The 26,959-nt window shown below is 41.9% G+C and overlaps 1 protein-coding gene across 5 annotated transcripts; it reads left to right on the top strand.

The window, feature by feature from the left end:
* Nucleotides 1-875: 875 nt before the first annotated feature.
* On the top strand, nucleotides 876-26,959 carry SLAMF7 (SLAM family member 7). 5 transcript variants are annotated; one of them, XM_072759650.1, is made up of 8 exons: nucleotides 11,400-11,486; nucleotides 14,288-14,463; nucleotides 20,467-20,799; nucleotides 22,091-22,363; nucleotides 22,575-22,694; nucleotides 23,591-23,694; nucleotides 25,115-25,177; nucleotides 25,957-26,959. In XM_072759650.1, the coding sequence occupies exons 2-8, from the start codon at nucleotides 14,418-14,420 to the stop codon at nucleotides 26,026-26,028; spliced, it is 1,011 nt and encodes a 336-aa protein (XP_072615751.1). In that variant the 5' UTR covers nucleotides 11,400-11,486; nucleotides 14,288-14,417; the 3' UTR covers nucleotides 26,029-26,959. The 5 variants fall into 5 exon arrangements, with proteins under 5 accessions (XP_072615754.1, XP_025842142.1, XP_072615752.1 ...); XM_072759653.1 differs by lacking the exons at nucleotides 11,400-11,486; nucleotides 14,288-14,463 and adding an exon at nucleotides 876-1,055; XM_025986357.2 differs by lacking the exon at nucleotides 14,288-14,463 and having other exon boundaries at nucleotides 11,391-11,486.

Raw genomic sequence — 26,959 nt, 5'->3', positions numbered from 1 at the left:
AGACTCCTATTTTTGCTAAAATCTGTGCATGTGGAGAGAGTTATGTATAATATAGTTTATATGAATACCAAAAAATTGGAAATAATTTACATAAAACTGGAAAGTAGGGTGGGTCCAACTCTAGTTGGGGATGGGGAAGGAAATTTTAATAAAGCCTTTACCCCTTATTATGTTTTTTTTATGATAAACATTCTTATTCTGAGTTCCTATTCTTATCTGTTACTACATATTCCAAAGGAATAAAGTCTCCATTGGATTTAATAAATCATCAGTTTCAAATGAACCATGGGAGGAAATCTGAGTTTGCATTGAGTAGAAAAATAAATGAAAAGTGAAGAAGTGAGTACATGAAATCTAAACATTTTTTATTCTAATTTTTAAAATTTTCTTCTAGATTTTTATGTGTTTTTTCAAAGTTTTGTTTAACGTCTTGTTCATTAACTTTTAGTGAAATATTGGCTTCAGGAGTAGAATTTAGTGATTCATTACTTACATACAATACCCAGTGCTCATCCTAACAGGTGCCCTCTTTATTTTTATTCTTTTACTTAAAAAATAAACTAACTATTTATTTATTTATTCATGAGAGACACAGAGAGAGGCAGAGACACAGGCAGAGGGAGAAGTAGGCTCCCTGCAGCAGCCCGATGTTGGACTCGATCCTGGAACTCCAGAATCACCGCCCTGAGTCGAAGGCAGGGGCTCAACCTCTGAGCCACACAGGCATCGCACAGGTGCCCCCTTTAATCCCCATTACCCATATATCTAGCCCACCTACACCCACCTCCCTCTATCCTCACTCCACATTGATTCCCCTACAAACACCCCTACCACACCCAAGAGCAGGGTTCATGGTGAGAAAACCAAGATAGACCACAGAGAAGGGCTAGAGTGGGTCTGCTAAACCTCTTTCTGCAGAGCCAGAAATCAAGCCAGAAAGGTTTGAGAGAAGATCTCCAAAGGGGAAGCCGATGCTGAAATCATGGAAATACCTGCAAAGGAGCTGCCAAACAGACCAGGCACAGGAGGCTGAAGGGCTGAAGAGCTTATATGAGGTATGTGTGGTTTTGATATGTAGAGACTTCTGTGACTGTACTGTTCAAAATTCTGTTTTTCGTTGACTTTCATAAAAAGACAGGCTTTTTTTTTTTAAAAAGATTGTATTTATTTATTAATGAGAGACACACAGAGAGAGGCAGAGACACAGGCAGAGGGAGAAGCAGGCTCCCTGCAGGAAGGCGTGCATGGGACTTGATCCCAGGACCCCAGGATCATGACCTGAGCCAAAGGCAGACGCTTGATGGCTGAACCACCCAGGCGCCCCCAAACAGTTTTATCTCAAGTTCTTTTGAAGCTGTGTTGTTAACATGCTTCATTATTTTGGGGTTGAGGAGAGGTGAAAATGTCACTAGCAGAAGGTCTAAGAAGCAGATCCGAATGGGGGAAAACAGCTTTCCCTTCTAGTTCCCTAGCTGAAAGGCCTCTTGGTTCCCAAGAAGAGAGATTCCCTAATATTGACACACATCAGCCACTTGGCACAAACACGTTGTTATGTAGGGAAACTAATTTTTGTAATGTTCTCTTCTCCCTTAAACCCAAAGCTTCCCTCCCAAATCAAAGATATTAGCCCCCCAAATGAGGCAATCTAGATCTTCCAGTGACAATATCAAAAGGACATCACTTAAGCTGTGATTCTGTTTTTAGACTGTGGAAACTGAGAAATCTGGAGCTTTTGTTGTAGACTGAGCCAAGGTGCTTGGAATTTTCAGCCATGTCATCTCCCATTCTCCAGGGGTGGGAGCAGAATGGAAATTTAGTTAATAACTGATTATGCCTACATGATAAAACCTCCATAAGAATCCCAATAGTTTACTCAGCCATTAGAAACGACAAATACCCACCATTTGCTTCAATGTGGATGGAACTGGAGGGTATTATGCTGAGTGAAGTAAGTCAATCGGAGGACAAACAGTGTATGTTCTCATTCATTTGGGGAATATAAATAATAGTGAAAGGGAATAGAAGGGAAGGGAGAAGAAATGTGTGGGAAATATCAGAAAGGGAGACAGAACATAAAGACTCCTAACTCTGAGAAACGAAGTAGGGGTGGTGGAAGGGGAGGAGGGCGGGGGGTGGGGTGAATGGGTGACGGGCACTGAGGGGGGCACTTGACGGGATGAGCACTGGGTGTTATTCTGTATGTTGGTAAATTGAACACCAATAAAAAATAAATTTATTAAAAAAAAAAGAATCCCAATAGTATGGGGTTTCAGGAGCTTCTAGGTTGGTGATACACCTTAACTCTAAGGGGTGAGCACGACCCTCCCAGACCTTGCCTAATATATCTCTTCATCTGGCTACTCATCGGTATCCTTTATCATATCATTTATTATACAATCAACTAATAAACGTGTTTCCCTGAATTCTGGGAGTCTTTCTAGCAAATAATTGAATTCATGGGGAAAGGTCATTGGGATCTCCAATTTGTAGACAAGCTGGATAGAAGCTATGGGTAACCTAAGGAAGTAGGAGAACTCAGAGTTGGCATCAGAAGTAGAGAGCATTCTCAGAGATCTGAGCCTTTGAACCTGTGGGGCCTGCACTACATCCAATTAGTGTCAGAGTGGAATTTAATTGTAGGACACCAAGCAGATACCACAGAGAACTGGTTGGAATGGGGGAAACTCCCACATAGCTGCTATCAGAAGAGTTGAGTGTGGTGACACTGTGAATGTAAACGGAAGACATGGGGGGAGGAGTGGGTTCTTCCCACCCATGGCCCATTTATCTTTTCCTTCTGTGTGGTGTAGGTGCAATTTGTTTCCTAATTTCTCACCAAAACATCTTGGCCATCTTTCTCTTCTTGGCTTACTCTTTACCTTCTTTCTCTTCTGACTAGATAAGGCATCCCATCTTTTCTGGCAATCTGATCACCATTTGTGTGTTTACATACATCTATGGTAATTTATGGTCACTTTTTATTGTAACTGAAAGTCACTTTCTATTGTAACCGAAAGAACAAATATAGTTTTATGTCTCATCCTGCCTGATGTACACACTTGGAACATAGCAAAATAGCAAAAGCCCAAATGACATTTGGAAAATAATCAGCCCGTGGATGTGACCAGTTGTGATAATATATTTTCCCCTGGGATGGATGGTAGACTGCAACTATCTGGGAATTGGCTCTATCAGAGTATTCTTTGAGTACATTTCCTCAAACCTGACAAACCTAAAAATCGTTCAGAAACAATTTGTTCACAAGTCCCCACCCATTGCGTGTCCTCAAGTTTAAAATGGGACAATATGTTAGTGTTGAGTATGTGCATGCTTGTCTAACATACCTAACGGCTTTATGAGAACAAGAAAGTAGATTATACAGTCTGACAAGGTTATAACATTCTACAAGACAATGTGTTCTGAATGCCAAACAATCAAACTGCAGAGAATATCATTAGTTATTCTAAAAAGGCAGAAGATAAGGAAGACTGTGACAAAATTACAGGATATGACAGTTTGGGGGTTGGGGGAAGGACTACCATCTAACTAGTTCATGAGACAGACTTTAGACAAGAGGTTTGACACATATTATCTCATTTATTCCGTGAAGGGACTCTGGGAGACAGGCATTGTTGTCCTTGTGTTTCAGAGGTCTGACTGTGGGAATCACCACCATTTACCTGCAGGACATATTGCTCCCTCACAGGAGAATGAGTCTCAAGACAGTGCTCACTCCACTCTCACTCTTGTGTGATCTACACGGCTTTATCTCTCTTTCTCTCTCTCTTTTTTTTAAAGATTTTATTTATTTATTCATGAGAGACACAGAGAGAGAGGCAGAGACACAGGCAGAGGGAGAAGCAGGCTCCTCTCAGGGAGCCCTACGTGGGACTCGATCCCGGAACTCTAGGATCACACCCTGAGCCAAACAAAGGCAGACGCTCAACCGCTGAGCCACCCAGGCGTCCCTACATGGCTTTATCTCTCTAAAAAGCAAGCCAGTCCAAGGATGTTTTCCTCCCATGTGTGGGAGGTAATATCTAAACCCTTGGAATATCAAGCCTGATAGAAGTGTCTGTGTTTATCTGGATGCCTTGCACCAATCAGACAGTGACAATGTGATTCAGAGTGGGGGCTTTGGGTCATATATCTAAGCTTAACTTCCTGAAAGGCTGAAAATTGAGATCAGCTATATGGGTGCCCATATGATGAAGCCCCAATTCTGACTCTGGACACCAAGTTTTGAGTAAGCCTCCCTGACTGACAATACTGCACATTGCCAGGATGAGTTAATGCTGTCTATGACTCAATGGGCAGAGGACAACTTAAGCTCTGCATTTGAAACCACTCTGAACTCTGCCCTATGCATCTCTTCCTTTGACTGATTTTAATCTGCATCTTCTCCCTGTAATAAAACCATAACCATGAGTATAATGGCTTTTAGTAAATTCTATGACTCCTTCTAGTGAATTATCAAAATTGAATGTGGTTCTCCCCCTGCTTCTCGCTCTGCTTGTGTTCTCTCTTTCTCTCTTTCTCTCTCTCTCTCTGTCTCAAAAATAAACAAAATCTTTTTTTTTTTTTAATTTGAATGTGGTTTTGGGAAGCCCCTGAACTTGCAATTAGAAACTTGTAAGAAATGAGGGAGTTCCTAGGGACTGGCCCTAACTTCACAGTTGGCCAACATTCACAGTTCCTTTCTGGAGATCGAAGGAGTGTTGATAGAAGTACCAACATCTTCTCCCCTTTGGGACCTTCCAGAATTGCAGGGATGCTCAATCATCAGAGGTGGGGGACTCATAACAAAGGAGTTAAAACAGTGGCTCTCTACTTCTCTGTGAATGTACTAGAAGGAATTAAATTGCATTCACAGCTATCAGATTATTCTCTCACTTACCCTCTACTGCTCCCATTATTTGAGTTAGAAGTGTTTATAACTCTGACCATGATGTTTTAGTCTCAGGAAGTAAATTTCTTTCATGTTTCAGTAAATATGTCATTTTCCTCTAAGATAAACAAAAGTGGCAAACCCCCTAGACCAAAATAAAAAAAAAAAAAAAAGAAGACTCAAATAAATAAAACCAATGAAAAAGGAGACACTAAACTGACACCACAGAAATACAAAGAAAGCATCATAAAAGTCTATAATGAATAATTACATGTCAACAAACTGGATAACTTAGGAGAAATGGATATATTCCTAGAAACAAGCAGCCTATGAAGACCGAATCACGAAGAGAGAGAAAATTTGAACAGACCCATAATGAGAAAGGAGATTGAATCAATAATCAAAAACCTCTCAACAAAGAAAAGACCAGGAACAGGTAGTTTCACTGGTGAATTTTACCAAACATTTAAAGAATTAATGCCGATCCTTATCAAAGTCTTCCAAAGCATTGAAGACAATGGAATATTCCTAAACTTGTTGTATGAAGCTCAAACTTTAAGTTTCTCGATATTACATTTTAATATCATGCTTAATTATTTTACAAAGTAAAAAATTTAAATGATAATTGAGCATAAGATGACATCTTAAGAAAAGTGCCTGCTATGGTTGCTATTTGGCCATTTTGCATAATATACTCTAATTATAGGTGTTTTTAAAAAGAAATAACTATTGAAAGAGATATTTCTAAGATTAGATGAATTATAACAGTGCTGTCATGGATTAAAGCAACAACCGTTTCTCACTTTGAGATGACACAGATTTCCCCCTGGAAATATATGAGCATTATTTTCTTTACAAATTTTCTTTCACCCCCCCAGAGTTGTGAATCTTCCCCCACATTCTGCTCTGCCACAATACCACTCTCATAGAAAAAGGAGTCCCGAGTCCCTAAAAAATCCTATCTCTTTTATACTTCCAAGTAGAAAAAAATGAATGATGGGTATCATTCATAACTATTCAATTTTTATTACTTAAGGCAATCATTCATTCATTCAATATATGTGTTGAGGATCTGCTATGTACCAGACACCGTTCTAGTTGCTGAGAATAAAGTAGTGAACAAAACAAAGTCTTTCTTTTTTTTCTTTTCTTTTCTTTTCTTTTTTTTTTTTTTTTTAGATTTTATATATTTACTTGACACAGGGAGAAAGAGATAGAGAGCACAAGTAGAGGGAGCAGGAGGGGCAGAGGGAGAAGCAGGACCTCACCCCCCAGCAGGGGGCCTGATGCAGGGCTCAATCCCAGGACTCTGGGATCATGACCCAAGCCAAAGGCAGATAGATGCTTAACCAACTAAGCCACCCAGGTGCCCCAAAGTCTTTCTTCTTATGTTTCTTCGATTTCAGTGTGGTAGATGCTATGGAAAATAATAAAAATAAAAATAATAATAATAATAAGTAAGTGAATAAAAAGCAAAAGATCAGGGAGTGACATTCTACTGAGGAGACAAGAGAGCCCCCTCTAATAAGTAACATTGAGTAAATCTTAAGGAAGAGATAGCCATGTGGAGATCTGAGGAAAGAGCTTTCCTGTAGTGCAAAGGACTTAAGGTATGCTTGGGGTATTCAAGAACAGTGAGGTGACTGGTGTGACAGGTGTGGAACACAACGGTGGGAAAGAGCTAGGAGATCACATCAGAAAGGTAGCTAAGAGTGATCCTGTAGTGTTGGAGGCCCTGGAAAGTACTTTGCATTTCATCCTAAGTGATGAGAAACAACTGGCAAGCTGAGGAATAGGATGATTTAGTTTATGTGTTAAAAGTATCTCTCTAGGGCACCTGGGTGGCTCAGTGGTTGAGCATTTGCCTTCAGCCTGGGTCATGATTCCCGGGTCCTGGGATCAAGTCCTGCTTCGGGCTCCCCACAGAGAGCCTGCTTCTCCCTCTGCCTGTGTCTCCACCTGTCTCTGTGGGTCTCTCATGAATAAATAAATAAAATCTTTGAAAAAAAAAAAAGAAGTATCCCTCTAGGAATGCCTGGGTGGCTCAGTGGTTGAGCATCTGCCTTTGGCTCAGATCATGATCCCAGAGTGCCAGGATCCAGTCCTGCTTCCCCATAGAGAGCCTACTTCTCCCTCTGCCTCTCTCTCTCCCTCTCTCTCTCTCTCTCATGAATAAATAAATAAAATCTTTTTTTTAAGTATCTCTCTAGTGGCCTGTGAAGAATACGTTATAGGGGACTTAGATAGAAGCAAGGATATTAGTCAAATAGCCATTGCAATAGTGCTGGCAAGAGATGGTGGTGGTGAAGATTGATAAGGGTAATAGGAAAGGGGTCAGGTTCTGAGCGTATTCCAAGGTAGAGACAATAGAATATGCTGATACATGAGATATGAAATATAATAGGATATTAGAGATATGAGAAAGTAAATCAAGGATAATTATAATTTTCTGGCATGAAAACCTTAATGACTAGAGCTACAATTTACTGAAATAAAGAAGACAAGTGGAGGAGGAGGTAAAAGGTAGGGAAGCAGGAGTTTGATTTGGCACATGTGGAGTTTTGGATGCCTGTAATACATTCAAATGGAGATGCTGTGTAGGTGGCTGGATATACAAGCCTCAAATTTAGGAAAGAGATCAGAGCTGAAAACAAAATTCAGTATTTCAAATCAAGAGACTGAATGAGGCTGACTAAGGAATTGGGATAAAGAAATGAGTAAGTCTAAGGACTAAACCCAGAGACTTTTCAATATTTATAGATAGAGGAAATTTGCATCATTAAGCAAAGGAAAATGAGAAGCCTTGGGGAAGAAAGAACCAAGAGAGAATGGAGCCTCATGGGCCAAAACATCCTTAAAAAGACAAAATAATTCTGAAATGATCCTGATGTTTTATGTTACAAAGACAATTACTTTGTTTCGGCATAGGCTTTCAGTTTCAGTTTCTCTCTTCGACATGTGTCTTGATGGGATGCCCCAGGACTTTTCTCTGATGTCATTTGTCCAATTTAGCCCCTTCCCATATCAAAATAGTTTATAACTCTATCTTCCCAGAATCCTTCGCTTGGGTTTTTAGGAAAGGAAAGCCTGACGGGAATCACTAAAGTCAAACTAAATGAGAATGAAGCATCTGCTTCAAAGCAATGGCTGTGGAGGTTTCTATAAAACACCTCTTCTCCAACCTCATTCTGTTTGCCAAGAATGTCAGCAATCAAAATCACATTTCAAACCTCCTGTTTCTACCATTGCCACGTTTATAGTAGTATGGTTTACAGATGGCTGATACCTTATAGTGGAAAAAATCAGTGGTTTGAAGTCACAATATTTATGTTCTATACTGACTGCTGATAAAACATTGGGAAAAATACCTCTCTATCTCTTAATCAAACTAGGTCAATATTAGTAAACAGGTGTCAACCTGTAAGCCAAGTTAGAAAAAAATGGTTGTCCACTAGAGTCCTTGTTTACTCTCTTATTAGTTCTCATAATTTGCAGATTCTCTTGAATTTCCATCTCAGCAGATATGATCAGAAAATAATGATAATTTGTCTCTCTTTTTCTAATCCATATACATTTTATTTTTCTTGTCTCGTTTTTTTTTAAGATTTTTTTTTATTTATTCATGAGAGACATAGAGAGAGAGGCAGAGGCACAGGCAGAGGGAGGAGCAGGCTCCCCACAGGAAGCCTGATGTGGGACTCGATCCCAGGACCCTGGGATCACGACATGAGCCGAAAGCAGATGCTCAACCGCCGAGTCATCCAGGTGTCCCTCTTGTCTCATTGCTTTGACCAAGACACTACCTAGACCATACTCCTCATTCCAGAAAAGATGAAGTAGGCACATTTCTCTTTATTTTCCCTATAAAGTACGGATAAAAATACTGGACATTATATATAAAACACAACCACAAGATAATTCTAAAAGCTGAAAATAAAATAGGCCAACTGGAGACATCTAGATCCAAGGAATGACATAGTAGCAGTTAGTTCCTTGGATTTCCTTTCTGTCACCTCTATATCCTGGGCTGTGATGAGACTATAATCCAAAAATGCCAATCCCGAGAAAAAATCTACTCTCTCCTGGTAAAGAACTGGAAAATACGCAGCCTAGCAAGACAGAAGCATTTAGACAATAACCATCCTCTTCCAGGCAAATAACATCAGAAAAATGTAGGATCCCTTTCTATCAACAAAGGCCAAGTGGCAAATCTAGACTTCCACTCTCCCTTGTAAGGAGGAATCCCACCCTCCCCACTGGAGTGACAGTGGAAGAGGCTGAGTAGGAAGACTGAATGTCCACCTCTACCCTGAAATAATGAGGTACTTTTCTTTCGTGAGGTGGTGTTGAAGAAGGTCTAGTGGATTTTCATAAGCACTCAATGGCAATAATTCATCCTCCTCCACCACTACAGTGTCAAAAATCAATCATCATACCAAGAACCATAAAAATATCAACATGAATGAAAAAAAAATCAAAATCAATATGATAGATGTCAGAATTACCTGACAGGATTTTTAAAGCAGCCATCATGAAAATGCTTCAACAAGTAACTGTGGTGACACCTAGGTGACTCAGTGGTTGAGCATCTGCCTCTGGCTCAGGGTGTGACCATGGGGTCCTAGGATTGAGTCCTGCATGAGCTCCCCACAGGGAGCCTGCTTCTCCTTATGCCCTGTGTCTCTGCCTCTCTCTCTGTGTCTCTCACGAATAAATAAATAAAATCTCAAAAAAAATAGTAATAATATCAAATGCTGTTGGGGATATAGAAGAATTGAATCTGTCACAAAGTACTAGTGGAAATGTAAAATGTTACAACTCTAGAAGATAGTTTGGCAGTTTCTTAAGAAATTAGACATATATTTACCATATGACTCAGCAATCATTTCCTGGGCATTTATCCCAGAGAAATTTTTTGCTTTTTGTATTTTGAAGATTTGTGATTACTAGTGATACACATTTATCATTGTTATATCTTCCTAATAAATTGATCCTTTATCAATATACTATGCCCCTCTTTAACACTTTGTCCTAAAGTCCTTTATCTGATATCAATAAAGCTAGTCCAGCTTTCTTAAGCCTAGTGGCCAAATGTTATACATCCATCCATTTACTTTCCAACCCAACTGTGTCTTTATTTATAAGCTCACTTCTTGCAGACAACAAATAATTTCATTTTGTTTTCTTATTCATTTAAAAAATCTTTGCTTTTTAATTGGAATATTTAGTCTATTTATACTTAGTGTAATTACTGATATAATTGAATTTAGGTATACCATTTTACTGTTTTTGCTTACTCTCTTTTTGGTGTCACCATTTGTCCTTTCTTTTCTTCTTAAAAGTTATTATTAGAAATTTTTTTAGAATTCATTTAGTGCCTCTATTGACCTTTTAGCTATTCCTACTGACATCATTTTCCTAGTGATTTCTCTTTATTTCCCATTTGGATATCTTTTTTTATGAAATACCTATTTCAGTTTCTTGTTCTTTGTGTTGTCTGCCTAATTCTTATTGATGGTAAGTCGTCTTTTTTTTTTAAAGGTTTTATTTATTTATTCATGAAAGACCCAGAGAGAGGCAGAGACACAGCCAGAGAGAGAAGCAAGCTTCCCATGGGAAGCCTGGTGTGAGGCTCAATCCTAGGACCCTGGGATCATGACCTGAGACAAAGGTAGATGCTCAACTACTGAGCCACACAGGTGCTCCAATAGTAAGACTTCTTTATGCATTATGAATATAAGACTCTTGTGGAATAAATGTATTATAAATATCATTCCCCTCTATATGGCTTAACTTTTTGTCTCTCATATTTAGTTAAAATAAGTTTTTAATTTTGCTGTAATATACTCTAAGCCTTGATTTTCTCATCTGGGAAATAAGAATTATGGTAGTATTTCACAGGGTTGTTATGAGGAATAAATAAAAGAATGCATATACTCCTGCCACTTAGCAAAACTCAGTAAATATTATGATCAACAGGGCTACCCTTTTCTCCTCCTTCTAATCTTCTCTTTTTAACATTTCCTATGTTTTGAGGATCTGAGAGGTCATATAATGTAGCAGAAAAGACTGACCATATGGCCTTGGTCAATTCCTAGCATCTCTGAGCCAATGATTCCTCATATGTAAAATGAGGGATTTCATCACCTTTGAGATTCAACTCATTTTTCCATCCCTTATTGACCACCTACAACTAGCAAGTAAGAGGGGCAGCCTGAGTGGCTCAGCGGTTTACCACTGCCTTCAGCCCAGGGTGGGATTCTGGAGACCCGGGATGGAGTCCCACATCAGGCTCCTTTCACAGAGTCTGCTTCTCCCTCTGCCTGTGTCTCTGCCTCTCTGTTTCTCATGAATAAATAAATAAAATCTTAGAAAAAAAAAAAAACAACTAGCAAGTAAGAGGAGCATTGGAAAAAATACAAATAGTTTGTTCACACTTCTCATTTTCATGACTCCTCCTACACTTGCAAGTGGTAGGGGAAGGGATGTGAGCACTGCGAGAAGGAAATAGTTCATTTTAGTGACAGACATCCGGAGGACAACATGCTTGTTCCCCCAGCGCACTTCACCATTTTCTTTCTCCTCTTCCAGCTCACAGGTGAGTCCAGATCCTCCTATTCTCCTGACTGCCTTCCCTATCCTGACATATACCTCTAGGCTTCTGGGTCTACTCTGGGACTCTGGTCCAACTCAGGTAGCTCTGCTACTTCATCTAATATCTTTCTATAATCAGTGGTCTCTAAATCACAAGAAAGGAAGAAAATACTAAGAATGAATAACTCTAGGCATAGACTCTCCTTCGACTGTCCCAGGAAGGAATGGCTGAAAGAAGGGGTATTGGGTATTAGAAAGACCTGTATTCTAATCTAGATCCTGTTATCAATTAAATAAAGAATGCTTTCTTCCCTGAGCCTCCTCTTTCCTTCCCTTTGAGGACTATTTTAAAATCAAACTGAGATCATACAGGTATATATATATTTATTTATTTATAGATATATATTTTAAATATTTATACTTAAACATATTTATAAGTATATATTTAGAAATATATTAGAAATATATTTAGAAAAGTATTTTTAAATGATTATGCATAACAAGGATATTAATGGAAGGAAACATTTGAATTTTCTCTCTTAACCCAAATAATTCAATCAGTCTACTTAGAAAACCTGCTCATACTGTAGGTATTTTATTTTTAATACTATGAAGGACTGAAGACTTCATAGTCTTCTATGAAGACTTTTGTTCCTGTCATAAGAATTCGAGTCTTTGAAGATTTTACTCTCCTCAGGGCTCTCAGGAAGGACCTGGAGCCCCGTAATTTAGAAATATCTCTCTGGTCACCAAACTCATGGGGTACCACCATGAGGTCTCCCTCGAAGGGCTTGGCTGCTATGTTTATGTGTGCCTCAGCCTGCCTGAAGTGACCTGCCTAAGACCACATAGTCAGCCAGCGCTCCCAGTCCTTTCCCCCCCACCACCTGGCCTCACTAAGGGTTCAGCATCTGCAGACCGTTTAACCTCCTTGAATGCAAAAGAATTTTGCGTATTTAGGAAGCACCTGGTTCTAAGCAAGTGGCCCTAGAGGCTTTTGTTTTGAAAACCACTCCCTGAATAGAAACAGTGATCAGAAGTGGAACTTGAAGGTGACATGGGAAGGACACAGCAGTGCTTTTCAAAACCCCAGGTGCCTACCTGAAACCTAAACTATGGGCAGCAGGGTAGGTGTGTGTGTGCTCTGCTCAAGAAGGCTGTGGATAGCCTGTGAAGTACACCTCCCACGGCTGAAAGAAGTCCAAGACTGTCCTAGAGCCTCTCATGGGCAGGACAGTGGAAGCAGTGCTGGCCTTGAACAAGGACTCCTGGATTTGACTCAGTAGCTATTATGGAGGATAAGTTACTCAGCCTCTGATCCTTGGTTCACACAAGTACATAACAGAAAATGAAGTTCCAGAATTACTATGATGTTTTAAATGAGACATATAGGATAGTAATAATCATGTGTTTTAAGTTCTGCCTATGTCCAAGGCATTTGTCTACATCTATAAAGATAGACATTATTATCCTTTCATAAAGAAACTGGTGCTTGAGAGGTCAAGTATCTTGGGCAAGATCATACAGACACTAAAAAGTAGAGCCAAGATTGAGTTTCCAAAGCTAGTGCTCTTTCCATCACACCAAATTCACTAATGCTATGCCTGATATTGGAGAAGTATTCAGTAAATGTGTAGTTTAGCTGAATCTTCCTCAGGAAAGCTAGTTGACATTCTTTACCTCTCCAGCTACCTGAGACCAAGGTAACTACAGATTGAAAATGCCCAAGAAGAGCAGGTCATTCCATCTCCAGGATGTGGATATACCAACAGGGAACCACCTTGGCTGAGTTCAGAAGGGCCAAAGAGAAGCTCTTGCAGCCTCTATTTCTCATCTGGAAAATAGGCACAATAATCTGTGTTTCCCACCCCTCCTCACAGATTTTTGTGAGGATCAAGTGATGCAGTGGTGTTGAGACAATAAAAGGAGAACAAAAAAAGTGATGAGCAGGTACTGGGGAGGTGTTGAGAGGACCAGAAGAGACAAGAGGGAGTAGAGGGAGATGAGTGAGGGACAGAGCACTGGGAGCTTGTACATGAACGTGGTGGATTAGGGCTAGGCTGGAGTGTTGGCAAAGGCATATGGCATATCGAGAGGTTTGCAAACCTCTGTTCCATGTGTACCAGACGTGATGCTGATTTAAAATTCTCTCTCCATGGTACATTAGTCACGGGGAAATTGGGTAAGAAGCAGTAGTCTCCAAAATTGTTTTTTTCTTTCTCAAGCAGGAGTTTGCTTTTATGAAATGAAATCTTATGCAGAATCAAATGTGTAAATTACGGTATAGAGTCAGAGTCTCCTTGATGGAAAAAGAGTCTCTGAGCCTCCACCCCATCACCCATCTTCGCCCCCAATACTTTCTCTAAGCTCTTCGGAAACACACTGAGGCGGTGCTATAGGCTTCAGGGGTGTTGGGGGCATACCTTGGGAAGCCCTGCCCTGGGAGTCCTGGCTCCACTGACTTAGAGCATGTCACTGTGACCCTTGAAGCCATCAGTCTCCTCACCTGTGAAGTGGGATGGGACTAAGTAGTCCCTAAGACCTCTCCCTGCTCTGAGATGCTCTGGTTTCCATCTCATTCCATGAGATGCCATGATATGCTGGTACATTCTAAGGGAGGCACTGCATCCTGGTAGAGGTGCTTGGGGACCAGGCTGGCAAGCAGGAGGTGAGCTTTACAGCCTCCCTTACCGTGAAGTCTTCCTCTTGGGTACCATCCCTTGATTCTGGCTGTACTAATGATGTCCCATCCTCCTAACTTGGCTCCTTTGCTCCACTCAATTCTTGCATTTTGTGGGGGAACAGGTGAAGAGGAGGAGGTGATAACCCAGAGGAAAAGGAGGTGGCAAAGGGGAGGAGCTGTGTTTCCCTTCCTGTTATGAAGAGCATCTTACATTTGACTTTTTGATGCCAAAATATCTGAGTCTTGGCCAGGATGGAAGCCAGAGGGTCTCCTGCTCCAGCTCCCTCCACCTCCAAAGGCAAGTTGGCAGGGAACACTTGCTGCAAGAGATCTCACCATGCATGGTGATTGGACATAGTGTTTTGCTTTGAATTAGCCAGTGAACGGTTGGTCTATAGGCATTAAGTTCCAGGCCACCTTCGGAGAAGCCCATTCTGCTGAGAAGCCATCCAAAGAAGTCTCGGGAAATCTCTGTTTCTCACTTCTAGCCATTGTTGGGGAAATGAGAATTAAAAATGAGAAGCCTTCTCAAGGCCTGTCTCATAACACTGCTCCTAACCCTCCCTTCCCACTTCCTACTGTGTGGCAGAAGGCTCTGTACTTCTTGAAACACTTTCATCCACCCCAAATCCTGGCAAAGGTTCGTATTCAGTCTCCCTATTGTAGGTTCCCCAAGTGCCTACTACATCCCCTTTCATAACCCATACAGCCACTTATTTAATGACTATCTCCTAACTCCATGAGTACAGGATCAGGATGGTGTTGCTCCCTAGTTATATCCTTAGCTCCTAGACAGTGCCTGGCACAAATATGGAACAAGATCAATTCTTACAATTCATCAATTGTGTGAATTCCTCACAATTCAGAAGGAATGACTGAATGAAGACAGGATGATCTATGTAGGCCACAGAGCAGGGAACTTCAGTTCAGCTTTGGACAGAAGCCTCTTGTTTCTAGATCCCTCTAACAGTCACCTCTGTCTTGGCATTCACCCAGAGGATATAGCACCATATGTGTGAAGGGGTGAAAAAAATGATTGCCCCTAGCCTAAGTGTGTGCACACATGCTGTAACACTAAAGCCACATCCTTGCAGCTCTATCATCTTTTCAGCTTAAACACCTTCCAAACCTTTTTTTTTCCCCAAAGATCTTATTTACTTATTCATGAGAGACAGAGAGAGAGAGAAGCAGAGACATAGACAGAGGGAGTGGCAGGCTCTCCACAGAGAGCCCCATGTGGGACTCAATCCCAGGATCCTGAGATCATGCCCTGAGCTGAAGGCAGATGCTCAACTGCTGAGCCCCTCAGGTGTCCCAATCTTCCCAAACCTTGTGTAAAAGTCCAAGATTACACCCCTTTGGGGCCAAGTGATAATCAGTCTTTACTAGATTGCAAATTATTCACCTTATGTTGAAGTAAAAGGATGTAAACATTAGTTGATCAGTCAAAAATTCAAACTGACACTGTCTTTGTCTGTAGCATGTACTGGGTCTGTTTTGATAGCTGTTGAGATGATCAAAGACAGAGCAACTGGAAACCATCCTGCTTTAGTATTAGAGATGCTGGGGAGCAATTTTTTGAAAAATCCGATTCCTTAACAGAATGACTTGATAAAGTCTCAAGAGATCCAAAGAATGTATGCACTGACTGATAAATTATGGGGGGCAGGGGGCAGAAATGTTTGAAAACAGGAATCAGCTGCCAAGAAAGGCATTTACCCAGGGGGGAAGCCAGTACTTTTGGAGATAAATTTAGCAGAAAAAGTTGGTTAAAATTCCAAAACTGTAATCAAGGGACTAGGTCAACATTTGGTAGCATCAGATTTCCTTTCTCTGGGGCACCAGTAGAGCAGCTTGTGCTTGAAGGAAGGTCACCAAAGAACATGAGGGGAAAACTGCATTCCGTAAGGCCCAAGGGCTTCAGAATTGACACCCTGAGCCCCTGCTGCTGAAGAGGAGTGAGAGAGAGGGATGGAGCTAGCACAAATGCCCCCGGGCCCTCAAACTGAGCCATAGTGGAAAGACCCCAGGCTCCGGAGCTGGAGTGACACTGGGTTATATCTTTGAATCATCACCTACTAGTTTTGTGCCTTTGGACAAGTTATTTAGGTTTTTTTGAATCTCGGTTTTCTCATCAAATCAAAAGTTGTTTTGGTTTTTTTTGAAGATTGTATTTATTTATTCATGAGAGACACAGAGAGAGAGAGACAGAGACACAGGCAGAGGGAGAAGCAGGCTCCATGCAGGAAGCCCGACATGGGACTTGATCCCACGACCCCAGGATCATGTCCTGGGCCAAAGGTAGGCACCTAACTGCTGAGCCACCCAGGCATCCCTCATCAAATCAAGAGTTAACAAATTTTTGTTGTAAAGGGTCAGATAGTAAATAAGCTTTGCAGGCAACATAACCTCTGTCGAAACTATTCAACTCAGCATTTGTAGTGGAAAAGCAGCAATAAATAATATAGAAATGAAAGAACATGTCTGTGTTCTAGGGTACCTGAGTAGCTCAGTCAGTTGGGACTCCTACTCTTAATTTTAGCTCAGGTCATGATCTCAGGGTCATGGGATGGAGCCCCACATCAAGCTCTGCACTCAGCACAGAGTCTGCTTGTCCCTCTCCCTCCCCTTCTGTTCCTCCTCACTCCAGCTCTCTCTATATTAAATAAATAAATAAATAAATAAATAAATAAATAAATAAATTTTAAAATCTTTTAAAGAAAGAACATGATTGTGTTCAAATAAACCTTCATTTAACAAAATAGGCAGCAGGCCACATTTGACCCATGGACTATATAGGTTGTTGATCCCTGTGTAAAAGGATCAAAATTCCTAGTTTTCAGGATTGCTTTAGGTGTTAAGCATAATCTTTATAATAAATGTTTAGCACATACTCAACCCTAATACATAGCAACTATATTGGGAACTCCTGCCAGGGTAGTTGGGTTTTAGCAGAAACTATGAAAATAAATCCCTAGTGAAGCAATTTTAGATCCCTGCATAGGACAGTACAGGAGTTTGTCTTTTGCTAGAAGAGGAATGAGTTGCATCAGTGCAAGGGAGGTAGAAAATATTATGGTAAGACAACACCAAAAAAAAAAAAACAAATACTCCAATTAAAAATGGGCAGAGAACCAGAACAGACATTTTTCCAAAGAAAATTTCTATGTCTAGAGATGAGCGATAAATGCATGAAAAGATGTTCAACATCACTAATTACCAGGGAAATGCAAATCAACCACAATGAGATATTGCTTCATACCAGTCAGAATGGCTATATCAAAAAGACAAGCAATAACAAATGTTGGTGAGGGTATGGAGAAAAGGCAATCCTAGCTCACTGTTGGTGGGAATGTAAATTGGCACAGCTTCTGTGGATAACAGTATGTAGTTTCCTCAAAAAGATAAAAATAGAAATACCATATGGTCCAGTAATTCCACCGCTGGGCATTTACCCCAAGAAAATTAAGACCCTAACTCCAAAAGATATAAGCATCTCTATGTTTACTGCAGCATTATTATAATAGCCAAGATATGGAAGCAGTCCAGGTGTCTATCAATAGATGAATGGATAAGGAAGATGTGGGTTAGACACACACTGGAACATTACTCAGCCACAAAGAGGAATGAAATCTTTCAATTTGCAACAACGTGGATGGACCCACAGGGTATTTATGCTAAGTGAAATAAGTCAGACAGGGAAAGACAAATACAGTATGATTTCATTCGGATGTGGAATCTAAAACAAACAACCAAACAAAAAACAGAAATAGACTCATAAATACAGAAAACAAACTGATGGTTGCCAGAGGGAAGAGGGGGTGGGGGGGGATGAGTGAAATAGGTGAAGAGGATGAAGAAGTACAAACTTCCAGCTATGAGATAAATAAGTTACAGACATAAAAAGTAAGGAACAGAGAATAGAGTCAGTAATGTTCTAATAACGTAGTATGGTGACAGACAGTGACTACACTTATCATGGTGAACACTGCATAAAATATGGAATTATTGAATTACTATATCGTACACCTAAAACTAATATGATTATTGTAAGTCAACTATACTTCAATTAAAAAAAAAATATATATATATATATATATATGGTGGGACGCCTGGGTGGCTCAGTGGTTGAGCATCTGCTTTTGGCTCAGGGTGTGATCCTGGGATCCTGGGATTGAGTCACACATCAGGCTCCTCACAAGGAGCCTTCTTCTCCCTCTGCCTATGTCTCTGACTCTCTCTCTCTGTGTCTCTCATGAATAAATAAATTTTTAAAAATCATATATATAGGGCAGCCTTGGTGGCTCAGCGGTTTAGCACCAGCCTTCGGTCCAGGGCGTGATCCTGGAGACCCCAGATTGAGTCCCATGTCGGGCTCCCTGCATGGAGCCTGCTTCTCCCTCTGCCTGTGTCTCTGCCTCTCTCTCTGTGTCTCTCATGAATAAATAAATAAATAAAATTTAAAAATACACATATATATATATATATATATATAAACGGATCCAGCTTTGACACAAAATAGAACCTGGATACTTGGTTAATCACACAGAGCCAGTTAGGCACAATGCCCACAGTACTTTGAATGTCTTTCAAAATCAGAAGAAAAATGAATATGGTAATAATAATAATATGTAATAATGAATTTAGCTGGCACTATATCCATTTTTATACCAGTGCAGTCATAAAATATAATTTTTAGTATTTTTTTATGGATGAAGGGCCAACTAAGGCAAAAGTGAATACAGCCTACAAAAGTCATGGCACAGCCCAGCAGCTGCCTCACTACAATACAACTGTCAGGAGCCGATAGCCTCGTTACTTTGTTAGATTCTAAAAAGGTTTCCTAAGGCCCCTGGCTGGCCCAGTTGGTGAAGCGTGTGACTCTTGATCTCAGGGTTGTGAGTTTGAGCCCCACCATGGGTGTAGAAATGACTTAAAATTTTTTTTCTTTATTTCCTCATTTTTGTGCTCTTAGAAATTTCCGCATGACCCATATGTTAAGAGGTAGAAGGGGAAATAACTGGGTTTTGTACCTGTATGGAGCACACTTTTAAGAATAAATAAATAAATAAAATGGGTTCTGGTTTTAGTTTTGCCGCTATTTTTGATCCTTGAATACTTTCTTTCAATCTCTGCTATTTGGTTTTCTCGTTTATAAGTGATGACCTATGAGGCCTCGATCCTATGGGTACTGATGTGATCTCTGCCTCTTACTAGACTATTACTTTTAGCAAGTCATTTAACTCATTATGGCTCAGGTTCCTGTTCTGTAAGAGGAGAATTTTTTTTTTTTAAATCCTTCCTCTAAGCATTGTTTTAAAAGTTAAATGAGATCACAGTAGATGCTTTAAGCTGTTAGCCCCTATCTAAATTCCCTTTGTGCTCTGTGCTATCATGAGTCTGTCCCTTAGATCTTAACAGGTAGAAGATTCATTCCCTATACTTGTTCACTAGAAATGCTCTGTGAGCTACTCCTGGAAGCTTTTTCCACAGCTATTCTTGACTATTTTCCATCCAGAACCACATAACCAGTGGCAGTTGTTTATACATTGTACTTTTTGAGGTGAATTAAGGTTGTGGTGAAACAAAAATTTCTCAGCGAAGCGAACCCCTACTACAACTCCTAATAGTTGGGGGTAAGCATCATGAGTCAGTCTGGGCATACTGTAAAGCATCCAGTAATTCATGCTTTGGCTTTCCACTTAAGAAAGGACACAGAAATTCCACTGAGTGAAATCCTTACTTAGGGATGATCTCAAATGCACTCTAATTTATCAGAAAACAGAAAATGAAACACCTGTAAGTTTTCAAGCTCTTATCACTAGGAACTTAGAGCTCCCTCCCCAGTGTCCTGATCTCTAATTGAGAACCATCGCCCCCATTAACAGACAAGCTGCTGCTTCTGCATCTGCCTCAAAATCAGTACTCCCCCCCCAAAAAAAAATCAGCACTCCCAGGAGCAATCTGGAGTCCCAAAGGGGGATTTGGATGAAAACCTCCCCACTTGTCCCCTAATGGGAACTTATCCAAGATGAAGCTGGCCTCATGAGCTACCTCAGAGCTTGGTCTTTCCAGCCTGAGGTCTCTGGGAAGGGGTGGGTTCACCTGTAGTCCCTCCTTTCAGGCAAAGCATTCTGACTTCAATGCCTTTGTGTGAGTGAGGTTTCAAAGGGCTTCCCAAGGGCTAGTTGGGTTGGCCCCAGAGAGTTTCTTGGGACCTTCCCAAGATCCAAAGCAAGTGAGTAATTTGGTGGCAAGGGCGGCGACTTAGGTTTATTTTATGGTTCTCCTGTGTCTGCAGGGCCAGTAACCTCTGGAGCTCTGAAGGAGCTAGTTGGTGACCTTGGTGGGTCTGTGACTTTCCCTCTGAAGCTCCCAGGAATTCAGATTGACAGCATTGTCTGGATCTTCAACACAACCCCCCTCATCACCATACAACCAAGAACGCCAGACAGACAAGCCAATGTCATAGTGACCCACAGTCATAATAAGAAAAGGGTGGATTTCCTACATGGAAACTACTCCCTGAAGCTCAGCAAACTGAATAAGAGTGACTCGGGTGACTACCACGTGGTGATATACAGCTCTTCCTTCAAAGAGCCCTTCATCCAGCGGTATGGGCTGCGTGTCTATGGTGAGCAGAATCAGTTCCAAAGGTGGATGACTGCCTTCATAAAGTGGTAAACACTCTGATATTGGAGATGTCCAACAAAGGTTGGATAGACACTTGGCAAGAATGTGGAAGAGGTTTCCTGCATGGATGAAGTAGATGTAGTTGACCCCTAAGGCCCCTTCCTATTCTGCAAGAGGCAATGTAGTGCAGAGGATGGGTGAAAGGGGAAGCAGTGATCACACAAGTCAAATGCTGGCTTCTCCACCTACTGACTGCGTGGCCTTAGCCAGGCTACTTAAGCTCTGTGAAACTTGGTTTCCGTATCTATAATGAGGAGGAAGGGGATATCTATCTTAGAACGATTATTGTGTGTAAACATCAATTACACCTCCTTCCCTACAGTTTCCAGCCAATTGAGAAATCCACACAAGAATCAAAAGGAAGATAAAAATATCAACTTTATTTTTTCTGGTGAAACTAGATAGAAGAAATATTTTCCCCCAAGTCTAGACCTTGGAGCCCATTCAGGGAAGATGAACAATTAGTCAACAAGTTATAAAAATAACTGAGCTGCAGGATCAGGGATACCCAGAGATGGGCCTCCAGGTTTGCCCTTAAGAGGTGGGCCATGTAAAAAAAAAAAAAAAAAAAAAAAAAAAAGGTGGGCCATGTACCTTGATCCAGGTGTGTCCTCCAAATAGACATAGTTGAAAGGAACAGAGAGCATGCATTATGCAGTCAACCTAGGTGGGGGAGAGGGAAAGGGCAAATCACACTTAAATGGCAATCTTAAGAGCTCAAAGTAGAGAAATGTAGTAATGAAATGATGTTGGATGCCAGATTCTCACCATCTCATCCATGAACCAATTGCTCATCCTCTCAGGGAGAAAAATGAGCAGAGGAGGATCAGAAATATTATTCTTACACTATTCGCTCCTGGAGCATAAAGTGAAAGTCTCTTCAAGGAAGCCTGAAGACATAAGAATAGGAAGCGTCTAAAAAACATAAAGTTAGCTCCCATTTAAAATGCATCTAGCACGAGGCTGGCCATATAGCTTTGCTTCGAAAATGGCAGCTGCGTTCTTGTTGCATTATCATTATTTCTATTGCTATCATTATTACTTTTATATAGCTGTGGGAAGGTAGACCTAGACAGTTCCGCTTCCCAGATAAGAATGAGAATTCTGCTATGAATTGCTGCTTCCTCTCCACTCTGTAGCACCCCAGAGATTCTGCACCCCAGGTCTAAGGTGTACAAGAATAATTCAGAAACAGCATAGTTTCTACTCTCAGTTGTCCATTTCTCTTGCAGAGCACCTATCAAAGCCCAAGGTTACCATGGGTCTGCAGAACAAAGAGAATGGCACCTGTGTGACTAATTTGACCTGCTTCGTGGACCAGGGAGGAGAGGATGTGACCTACAGCTGGGAGTCCCTGGGGCAGGCAGCCAATGAGTCCTATAATGGTTCCATCCTCCCCATATCCTGGAGGCTGGGAAAAGGGGGCATGACCTTCATCTGCGTGGCCAGGAACCCCATCAGCAGCAATTCTTCAAATCCTGTCTTTGCCTGGAAGCTCTGTGAAGGTGACTGTCTCCTCTCTTTCTCCAGGGGCCTCTGTCTCACGACCTATACCTTCTTCAGCTGCTGGTCCCCATCGGAACAGCCCATGAAACCTGGAGGCCCCTGGGAAGTCACCCCACTGGGAGGATGGTGGCAGTTGCTCCAATAGTTGGGTCATCTTCCCTAGCTGATTCCTCTCCCATCCCTGTGCCTCCACCAATTCTCTCTTTAAAGGTGCTGCTGATGACTCCGAATCCTCCGTGGTCCTGTACTTCCTGGGGGCGTTGCTCTTCATGCTCACTGCCTTTACCCTGGTGCCAGTTATTCTGTTTATGCGGAGAGAAAGAAGAAAAGGTAGAGCATGCACTATTTTTGCTTTCAGCCTCATTCATGCATTTGTTCCCTCATCTATTCAACAAATACATGTTGAACTGTGTGCCCGTCCTGGTACAAGGCACTAAGTGAAGCAGCCACACTCTCTGTCCTCAAGGAAAGCACAGTCATCCTGACTCCTTAATTCTGGAGTAAGGGAGTGCTTCTCTTCTAAGTCCGAAGTCCTCCCAGTTCCCTCTCCAGTGCCCATTCCTCCCCTTCCCCCAGAGGGAAGTTGTGGTCCTCCTGTTGACACAAGCCCTACACTGCTGACTGCCCCTCTGACCCGGGAGACAAGGGCCTCCAACTCTGAGGTCCCAGAGACCAACACACTCCAGCCAGCCCTTCCAATTGCCCTGTCAGAGCCCTCAAACCAGACCCAGTCCTCCTCATTGAATAAATTCCAGAGACCTCTCTTTACTCCCCACCTCAGTCTAGACACATTCCTCCTGAACAGGCCTGTCTGTCTCTCCATGCCAAACCCCTTGCTCCACATCCCTGCTGATTCGTCTTCTCAAGTTCCCCCAATACTGTCCATATGGGGTGTTGTGGGGGGACCTAAACACCAGTTGCATATAAATTGCAGTTGTTAAGATCTTTCCTCCCTCTTAAAAGCACTCTGAAAGTGTTTCTGACCTTCTCTGCTTCCCCTTTTGTCTGCCTTCACCCAGAATTTGGATAGTGAAGTAACCACGGTAACCAGTTCATTGTGGGATTTTCCTGCATGTAGCCCTGAAAGTCCCATGTCCCAGAATACCCTTCAGTTGTAGGGAAGCCAGCATGGCAGTCATCCTAAGTGGGTCTTCCAGGGGGTAGGCTGGTGGAGGTGGTGAATCAGAGGAGGGCCAGCTCTGATTCTCTCCCACCTTGGTTTTCAGAGTCCATTGAAGAGAAGAAGGGAATGGATACTCATCAGGAAATTCTTAACTACTATCCCCCTTCTGGAGAGACCCCAGTGTATGACACAATCAGTTGTGTTAATGTGAGTCCTTTCCCATCTTTCCTGGGGCCTGATCTTCCTAAGACCCTCCTTGCTTTAGTTAAGATTTCTCTGTGGACTTGAGCAACATGGATTATGAGGATGTATAGCCCTTGAAATCCAACACATCTGTGTCTCCCCAAGTCCTTATGGATACTTTCCTGTGCCAGAGTCAGGGACCTCTGGTTCTGAGCCCCTGGGTCTGACCCAGCCAGTAATGCTCACCCTGGGATCTATCTAAGGTAATCTATGGGCCTCTCCCCTCTGCAGTTCCCAAGGGCCACTCAACAGGCCAAACTCCTTTTGCAAAGGACAGCAGGTAGAGAAGTGTGACTTTGGCCTCATGTTTGAGTTATGGTGTCAGACCACTGGCTGTGGAGATGCCTTTTCCATCAGGAGACGTTTCTGGGGCCCACAGTTGCTTTAGGCCCACAATCAAGGCTTACTAGGTACGGGACACCAAGCTGAAATAAGCAAACACATGGTCAACTCAAAGGAAACTCTTTGAAAAGAAGATCATAAGTTTAAAGAAACCCAAATAATAAGACAATTTGGACAATTTGGAGACATGACCTAGGCAGACAACTTCAAAAGGCCCCCCAGGAATCACAGTAGCCCCAGCCGGGCTAGCTCCATAGAGGCCATAGAGCACTTTTCTACATTGGCCCATTTAATGAAGAAATAAAAGCACTTTGGGGCCTCAGTGCAGCCCTTGGTGTCTCAGGTTGTATCTTCCTATGCTTACCTACAACCTTTCTGAGAAGAGACACTGCACTTCCTTTTGAAGCTGTTAGTGTCCTGAGAGCTCCTTTGTGCCTCACAGGGGAGACTGCTCTGGGCTCCACCCAGCCTGGCTTATGTCAAAATGGATTGCTTTATCACCATCCTCCTTCTTCTCTGCTCAAGACATACTCCCAAGAGGCCACAAAACTATCCTGGATGTTCAGGAAAAAACGTCATGGACCCAGGATACTTTTCTCCAGCCTGGAAGGAGCTTTTGCTGTTGCTGTCATTGTAGTTTTGTTGTTTTGACCCATCAGTCATCCTCACATATTTGCTCCGAGGGCCCTTTAGGTCAAAGGAAAAGCTTACTTGCAACATTAGCAATATTACTTCAAATTATCCTCCAATCACCTTAGGCTGCTCATAGCTCATGGGACTTCTATACCTTAGACATTTTCAAATTTATTTAAACACAACACAGCTTAAAAATCAGGCAGTTGCTTCTTGAAAAAAAAAAAAAAGGTTTTAATCATTATGATAGCACTCACCAACAAGAGTCCCTCCCTGTCCTCATTCCTGGTCCAGAACCTCTCTTCCTCCTTGGCCATCCTCCTATCTCTGCTTTCTCTTCTCTGGATTCTGGGTGTCTCTTTGGGCTTGTCTAGATGACCCTATGATTTCTTTTTTCTTTTTTTAATAGAACTGTATTCCAGAAGAAAATTCTGCAAATACACTTTATTTCTCTGTGCAAATACCCCCAAAGGTAAGAAGCTTTAGAGCTGAGATTTACCTTACTTGTCTCATCTCTTCCTGGTGCAAGCTTAGCTGAAAGTGTGTTGGGGCCCAGGGATTTCATATTCTCTGATATTAAAAATTTTCCCCAGTACATCCCATTCCCTTTGCTTAGGGTTACACAGGATATATGGAATAAATGATAATTATGTTTTAGGAGATGAATGCGGTAATATGGATCAAATAGAGAGGGAGAGAGGTTCTAGGTAGGGATGATCAGGAAAATCAGCAGGATCCTGAGGATTTGGATGGAGGAAAGTCCAAGGCTTGGGCCTCAGAGAGGAGGATTGCCGGGGAGACAACTCCAGCTTGCTTCTGAGCCACCAGTAAGCTGGAAGCAGGAGAGATTTCTGTTGCTTTTCTTTGGTCTAACTATGTTACATCTGGTTTGCAACCTCTCCCCAGTTATGCTACTAATGTGCTAACTTTAAAGCTTATTCCTTCACAGATCACACTTGGCAGAAGCAATGGTATCTTCCCATCTCCCCTCCCAAAAGGGTCAGAAAGGATGAAGATGAGCAAAGCAGTTTGCATAATAGTAGGAAAGTAATAGGATAATTGGAAGTAAAGTTCAGTTCACTAAGCATTCAGCAAGTAGATGTGGTGTAACCTTAAGTAATAGTTTCTCTACAGTGGGAGGTTTGGGATGGGTGACCTTGGCAAGGAAGGGTGTCTGGGGTGGTGGGGTCTCCTGGTGGGATCCAGTGCCCTCCCACCTCAGCAATTTGCCTCTTTATATCTGCCTAACAGATGGAGAAACCCCACTCTCCCCCCACATCGCCAGACACACCAAAGTCATTTGCCTATGAGAACGTCATCTAAACAGCAGTACATCCCTTCTGCCTCCCCACAAAGGAAAAAAAATCACTGAATTGACCAGAAATATTGAGGAAGAATGAAGAACACTGACTTCCTTCCAGAATAACTCTCCTCTCTACTCCTTCATATTTGAGTTCCTAACGCCATCGACTCCTGAGAAATCTCCTCAAACCCCATATGTGTAACTATCCCTTCCTGGAAATGTTACTGTGAATTTATCATCCAATCCCAAGCAAGAGGCTTAGAAGTATCTCTATTGAAATGTCAATGCATTGTCCATCATACGAATGACAGCTCCCATTCCAGGGCTTGGAGATCAGGACTAGACCAAGAGTCTTGTGGCCAAAAGGGTGAGAACATAGTAATAGCAGACATTCCCAGAAGAAGCAGGGGTAGCAACCAGAAATGGAGTCATTAACCAACTCATTACCTATGTGCCTGGCACTGTGCTGTGCTTACGCTGATTTTGGTCAGGTGTGCTCTCTGCTCTCATGAAATTAGTTCCTCGTGAATGACTTCGGTGGGCATTAGCAGCAGATCTGACCACAAATTCCCAAGAACAAGAGTCAGATATGGATCCATAGGACCTGAGAGCCAAAGTGTCCAAGGACAGAGAAGCCATGTAGAAGATGGGGTTTGGCTGGATGGATTCTCCGAAGTGTACCTGGCCCGAAGACAAGGACCATGGCCTCAGCTTTCCTTACACTTTGCAGTGCAAGTGAGAAGCCAGGGCCTTAGGGCTTGTTCAGAAACACATCTCAATAGAGAAACTCCACATCTCAATGGAGATGTCGCCTTTAGAATATATTATAAAAGACTTGGAGATAGGGGTGATTGTGTGTAAATATTTAAAGTCACATAATCTGTTCACCTAATATTTATTGAAGATCTTGGCCAGGTCAGTCTGGCAAATAAACCTGACATAATCTCTGCC

The sequence above is a fragment of the Vulpes vulpes genome, chromosome 5, assembly GCF_048418805.1.
Source record: "Vulpes vulpes isolate BD-2025 chromosome 5, VulVul3, whole genome shotgun sequence".
Lineage (NCBI taxonomy): Eukaryota > Metazoa > Chordata > Mammalia > Carnivora > Canidae > Vulpes > Vulpes vulpes.
Note: the sequence above shows the minus strand (reverse complement) of the source record. Positions and strands in the feature narration are given on the sequence as shown.

Bases quoted from the DNA above. Each gene is read 5' to 3' on its own strand.
- SLAMF7 (XM_025986357.2), top strand. From the start codon at position 11,432: ATGCTTGTTCCCCCAGCGCACTTCACCATTTTCTTTCTCCTCTTCCAG. The intron at 20,800-22,090 runs GTGAGCAGAATC...TTTCTCTTGCAG, and splicing joins GTATGGGCTGCGTGTCTATG to AGCACCTATCAAAGCCCAAG. The intron at 23,695-25,114 runs GTGAGTCCTTTC...TTTTTTTAATAG, and splicing joins ACACAATCAGTTGTGTTAAT to AACTGTATTCCAGAAGAAAA.